Below are 6,698 nucleotides of genomic sequence, written 5' to 3'. Positions count from 1 at the left end.
ATACTGTTAATGTGTTTGTTGATCAAAATAAAAATAATATTATCTGGTTTTATACAATTCTAATTCCTCTAATAGTTTCTCAATTTAACTAGCGGATTTGAAATTGAATATAAGAAAATAAAAATTCAGGTTTTTGTCCATTGGATGTTTCAGTGTGACGCAGTGGAATAATGAATAGAGTTTAATTGTTTTTTAAAACATCAGTTTGTTTTCATGTGTTATATCTAAAGACTAGTAATGAATTACTACCCAAATTCGATTTGAAAAGAAAAACAAATAAGAAAACATAACAAAAGTATATATTAAACTATATAATAATATTATTTGCATTCTTCATGGTAAGGCTCCAGATTCCTTACATCTCTCCATGTCGGGGGTAAATTACTGTGCAAATGATTTCCACATCTCTTGCAGGGAGCACTGAAGAGTGTGATATAACTGTGGAACCAATGCTGAAAAATATAAGTGTTACAAGAAAAGATGTCATGGCCAGAGGCATGATTAAAGAGATAGAAATCCGGTCTGATAAGTTGTGGCACTTCAGGTTCCATTCGACCACAGCCTACCAGCCCGGATATTATTCTATCAAAGTGCTATTTTTTTTTAAGTAAAATATTCTACAATAGAACACAGAATGTGGGATTTTATGGTCAGAGTGAACTGTGCCAAAACTATTTTCTATTGAAGGGGATGAGGATGAACAGGTTTTGAACATGCACTGTGAGGCTGAAATGAGCATTTTATCAAAGTAGTCAGATTGAAACAGCACCGTTCGGTTTGTTTAAAAATGGTTTTAATCCCGTTTCCTGAAATGACTCCCCATTTGGCTAAAGTTCAGGATTTCAGATTACTCAATCAATCATATTGTAGTATGAATTGTGTCCGATTTTAGAATATTATATATCAAAACTTGTTATAATTATATGAAATTTTCAATATACGGTATTTGAAATGGAGAAACTTTTAAATTTTGATTTTTGAATGAATGCAAATTTGCACTAAACTTCAAATTCATCGACTACAAATTCACATACAAGGTTTATCGATATTTTTTGCTTCACGTCACATACATTGAAAAAAAAAAACTATTAGGAAAAGTTGTTCAAGGTATTACTCTACCTCTATATTCTGAATTCGAAGATAAAATTCCCATTTTGTAATTTTTTCTTCACTTTGCCTATATAAAAAATTATTACAAATTCGAAATCGAAAGAATATAGATGTTCGATGAACATGCCCAATGCATTCATGACTCAACACCAACAGCGCTATTTCCATCCACCATAGGTCTCAGCAGTGGTGTTAGGCTGAACCCATTGCTGGATACAACTGTTCCCAGAGGACACGCCTGAGTAAGTAAGGGCGATGATTTCTCCCGCTACGAGGACACATACATGGGATTAATAGGGAACTCAATCCTTAAATATCAAAGATAAATTATTATGCTTGTCAAGGTGGTCAGTATTAGAAAATTTATTGCAGTTTTACTTAGGTTGTGCTCACTTTGCTTCCATTACTCTTCTAAAAGCAGCAGTCGTAATTGATGCTCTTTTTGAAAAATTGACCATCAAACTGGTTCTCATTAAATACACCCGCATCCTGAGGATAACGATATCATATGTGTTGCAATTTTGTTATTTATCTTGAAAATTTTTATTCTTCCAGTAATAGTTGAGTTTAATAAGATGAAATTATAAAAAAACAGACTGTTCATTGAATTGACATGAAATCCAAAACAAGCACTGCTCCCAAACACTAGAACTGAAACACTCTTCTCGACGCGCGTTTCACCAACCAATTTGACATCTTCAGGAAATGAAGAACACTGCAGTGCTTGTTTCAGATTTATCATGTTATTTTACCCAAATATTTCATTCGAGATAAATGAAAATTTGACATAGACAGGTTATATTAGAATTCACTTCTCCGAAAGACCTGATAATTCTTACCATAAATGATCTTACTGCTAGCTCTGGCATAGTTGGGGATTGGAAATGACACATGGCAGCATGGCAGTTTTCAGTGACTTTCCTAAATACTTTATATCGAGACTCAGTCCACAAGTCGTTTGACTCAGCATGAGCTTTTACTACCACAAACTCAACCATCATTCCTTTGAATGCAACTATTGCCTTCATCACTCGTCCCAAAGATACCTAGAATACACAAGATATTTCTTCCATATGAAAAGTACCTTAATTCAACGTTATAGTCCATATCAATCCACTTTAAATTAAATTATATTCATGGTTACTCGACATGTTTTGATTCTTGTTTCAAAAATAAATTTTTATCAATTATCGATTGTGCAGAAGGTGCCAAGTAAAAATAGGTCTGTGATTTATTTGACTTTTACCTATAATCTATCAAAATGTCAACCCATCAAAATTGTATTATGATATAGTACCTGTATAACTGGATTATGAACTAAAGGTCTGCTTGTTGTAAAAGTGACATCAGGCAGAAGTCTGTCTATACTGGTTATTAAATTTTCAATCACCCTAAAACAATAAAGATTAGTTTGGGAGTTCCAAAAGTTTCTTAACTTACTTACTCTGGAGGTACATTATGATTGCTGGTTTGGGTTTTTCTTCTTTTTGTTGTACTCAATGTCTTGTAGGTTTTATTGAAGGAGTTGGCAGAAAGTATGTTTCCAGCAACTGCACTATATTCCCGTATCTGAAATGATAAGGTAGAAGAGTAACATAATACTGGAATAATGCTAACATTACCTTATCAGTCCATCTGTGGCTATTAACCAATTGTCCATAGAGGGCTTGTCTTTCTTGAGTAGTTTCTTGACTTAGAAATGCTGTATTTCCTAAACTAAAAGCGCCTGGAGGTGGGGTAAGGTTGGCAACAGAATTGTCCACATCTCTGTAATAAATGAGAGTTCAAAAAAATCCACAAATTATTATTGATTGCATTACCTCAAATTATTATTCACTGTTGTCAGGAGCTCTTGCAGTTCAAGAGTGAATTTACCATCTTCTCCATGGTCTGCTCTTAAGCCGTTGCTGACAGACTCAAAAACACTTCGCACACTGGACCTCAAAACTTTAACAGCATTCAAAGCTGCATTTAATTGCTCTATATCCCTTTCCATAATGACCAGAAGAATGACTGTTGAAAGGAATGCAAGGTTTCTCACTGTAACCTTATAGTAGGGCACTGGGGTATTTATTCAACTTGTTTCCTAGAAAGAACATATTCAAAATGAGACCTTACTATATAAAATGAGTAATTCCTTCTACGAAAAGTGAACAAAGGAGTGTTTTACTGGAAGCAATTAGGTTTATATGTTTGAATTTACAATTTCTGGGCAAAATCTGAATGCACAACCCGTCAATCGTAATGTTAGAGATACTCTGACTATAGATTCAATTATACATATAGTGCAATTGAAAAAAAAAATTGTGAAACACGTCAACTTTAGTTTTTTACTTAAAAATCCACCTCGTCAGCCATCTCATTCACAATTCAGAAATTTCAAATGGGAATAATTGCCCTTATATTCTGAAAAATATCAGGTGTTAGTAGCCTACAGCACTTGGTAATTTCTTCCCATAAATTATTTCCAGTAGTTGGCTGCGTCTAGTAGACATTAGATTTTAATTATCCCCATAGAAAATAGTCCAGTTAAGTCAAATGTGATAATCTGGAAAGGCACCCTGAAGAACCTCCACTCTTACTTTTGAGGAAATGTAACATTGGTGCTTCCCAAAGAAAGGAGCCCCATTTTGTTGAGGAACTACCCCATTTTGCAATAAAGGATATAACAGGATGGCATGGCATAAATCACTATTTAGGTTCAATATGTTTAACCAAAATTTAGTTTTTGAGAATATTGGGTATGAATTTGTCATTCCATATTGGGATCTGAATTTCTCCAGTGTACCTGAGAAACATGTGGAGTACAGCAAAGCTGGATTACGGTTGACATGTACTGAGAGGATCCTACAAAATACAACCCTTTTGTTGGAATAATCTTCATTCAAATCATCATTTTTCATTTTAATTTTGTTCCTGAGGGTGAACTTTGTGTCAATTCTAAAACATTTGACCACTCGTGGTCAAATAATTCACTCCTGAACAAAATCTCTGATGGCATGTTATCTGTTATTTATGTTACTAGTGCTCACGAGTGTATGTAACAATAATTCACATATTTGTCTTACATTTTTGCCCAGATGGTTCTTGTTGCAAACACGAGCAATGACGAATGCAGATTTTTCAAGTCCACAGAACAAACCCACTATTTTAATCAACTCTTGAAGTGTCTAAACAATTTTTTTTATAAAACAGAAGACAATAAATGAAATAATAACTGGGGTTCAGGAACCAGGCAATTAAATATAGGTACTTATTTCTGTTATTTTCATTAGTATCATTCTAGTGTTCAATTTCAACCTTCTTGTTTGGAAGTGAATCAAACTTAAGAGTATTTTGATATTTCTTCTAGGATTAATTATCATTGTAATATCAAAAGTGTTACTGGGTGTAACATACAGATACAGAATTGAAAGACCTCCCAGGAGGTTGATTCCTATGTAGAAATGTTTCCCCCTGAAAACCACAGTTGATGTGCTTTACATTTTTTGTTCAAGTCAAAATATCAACTTACTCAGAGTGACTTATTTGAACTGGAATGCACTGTATGTTGCAGGTACAGATGGGTCCATAGTCATCTGAAAACCCTTAGATGAGTTCTTGAATGGACTTTTCATACAGTACCCTCGTCAGAAATACCACATTAATTCATTCTCCCACAATTTTACTACTTTTTACTCTCCCTTCATTTTTATTTAGATTTTTCTTTCAAAGTTCAAAATTTGTGTTTTTTTGTTACTAACCAACTATTGTTTCCTATGATGATTCAAATTTGCTGGTAATTCCAGTTAGTATTAAAGTCGTGTATTTTACTATGTATTACCTGAAACACAAACAAATTCAAATTTATCACTCATCAACACAAGAACCAACAAACATAACAAATCATACCTTACAAACTACTTTAGAATACAGGCTTCCAATGTGTATTTATTTTTTTATTATTAGATTTTAGACATGAAATTGTACCCAGGGTTGCCAATGGAAAATTAACAAAATAGGAGTATGGCGCAAGGATTGCCAACCTTGAAATTACAAGAAAAATTACTGCATATTTAGTTTGAAATATTTCACTTGGTTTGTACAGAGCATGGCGTAATCTATATGAAATGAACATTTTTTTTTCATAACAATGATTTCATCAATATTTGGAGCACAGATTTCATGAGTCAGCTACTCTATTTATCAATGGTGTCAATTGCCACGCTGTTATTGGGAAGATTAATGTAAAATGAATACAATGAAACAGCAAATAAAATTTAAGAATGAACAATATTAATCTAAACTACATATACAACTGACACTAATGACAAATACATAGAGTTGTCACTTCAAAAAAAAATGGTCTGCAAATAAAATCTTATTGATATAGACGATAAAATATGGACGATAAAATGATATGAATAAAAAAACGAAAATTCGAATATCAACTGTAGATGACATCTGACATTAGTGAAAAATATGCAGAGTTGTCAATACCTATAGCAGAAATAAAAGTACTTCAAATGAAATCAGATGTCCGTGCCCGTGCAATTAAAGTAGAAAAAATCTCATGTACAGACATATTATAGATACTCAGTTCCGGTACATGGAAGCAGAAATGTCGTCATCATGAGAAAACAAAAAATTGATATCCAATCAGCTGATGAAAAAGAAATACGTACCGTAAAACGGGGTTACTTTGAACCACGAGGCTACTTTGAACAAAATATAAATTTTGTTATAGGTATTCAGTTAAATAAATTAGTTTTAGCGACATCTAGCTGTCACCACTCAATTCGTCACACATTTAGGAATGGGATAGCACTGTGACACTGGTATTTAAATACTTTTTGTGAAGTTGGCAATCCTGACATGTCATTTCTTACCTACAAAACTCTCTGAGACATAACTGACGTTCGATGAGGTCTGCAAACTTTTGTTGCTGTAGTCGTAAGTATTTACACTACATGTTTGCTAAATATATTTGCTACAATACGTTATCATAGCGAAGCTATATTGAATTTTATTTGGCTCAGTTTAAAGTGAAAGCTCTAGTCCATCACTATGTAGGAAAACTTATTTTCATTGATGATTCAGAGAACCAAAATGTGGAAATTGCATTTTTATGAATGTCGCATAAAGTGAATTATGTTTTTCTGGTAAAAGTAAAATGATCAATAAATTGATGGATGTAGCCGTTACTATGTGGTAGGAGATCATGATGAAAAGAGAAATGAAAATTTCTATGTTTTTAACCACTTTTATTTGTAACTAACGTTACTGCAGTTTCGTCCTATATGGACATTTTCAAACTTATTGTTTGAGTTTGAAAATGTCCATATAGGACGAAACTGCAGCTTATTGTTTAAGTTTGAAAATGTCCATATAGGATGAAACTGCAGTAACGTTAGTTACAAATAGAAGTGGTAAAAAACATACACATTTTCATTTCTCTTTTCATTAAAATGATCAAGGCAGACTATTTTAACATGTTGCTGATTTCAATTTTATAACAAAAGGAAACACGTACAATCATATTTATCCAATGGTTGTCGCTATGCTCTGTCCGAACCATATCAAATACCCAACTGAAATTTGATTTGATT

At 33.0% G+C, this 6,698-nt stretch overlaps 1 protein-coding gene across 5 annotated transcripts; it reads right to left on the bottom strand.

Moving 5' to 3' along the window:
- Positions 1–281: 281 nt before the first annotated feature.
- On the bottom strand, positions 282–5,141 carry LOC111516594 (mediator of RNA polymerase II transcription subunit 27). 5 transcript variants are annotated; one of them, XM_074171726.1, is made up of 8 exons: positions 5,002–5,141; positions 4,854–4,933; positions 2,931–3,196; positions 2,733–2,877; positions 2,555–2,679; positions 2,408–2,501; positions 1,950–2,156; positions 282–420 (listed from the first exon to the last, which is right to left on the bottom strand). In XM_074171726.1, exons 3-8 carry the CDS (start codon positions 3,104–3,106, stop codon positions 382–384), a joined length of 786 nt encoding a protein of 261 aa, XP_074027827.1. In that variant the 5' UTR covers positions 3,107–3,196; positions 4,854–4,933; positions 5,002–5,141; the 3' UTR covers positions 282–381. The 5 variants fall into 5 exon arrangements, with proteins under 5 accessions (XP_074027827.1, XP_074027824.1, XP_074027826.1 ...); XM_074171723.1 differs by having other exon boundaries at positions 282–452; positions 5,002–5,139; XM_074171725.1 differs by lacking the exon at positions 4,854–4,933 and having other exon boundaries at positions 282–452; positions 5,002–5,100.
- Between the last annotated feature and the right edge of the window lie 1,557 nt (positions 5,142–6,698).

The sequence above is a fragment of the Leptinotarsa decemlineata genome, unplaced genomic scaffold, assembly GCF_025532065.1.
Source record: "Leptinotarsa decemlineata unplaced genomic scaffold, Ldec_3_MD MMD2_tig00000035_RagTag_RagTag, whole genome shotgun sequence".
In the NCBI taxonomy this organism is placed as follows: domain Eukaryota; kingdom Metazoa; phylum Arthropoda; class Insecta; order Coleoptera; family Chrysomelidae; genus Leptinotarsa; species Leptinotarsa decemlineata.
This window is presented reverse-complemented; position numbering and strand designations above follow the sequence as displayed.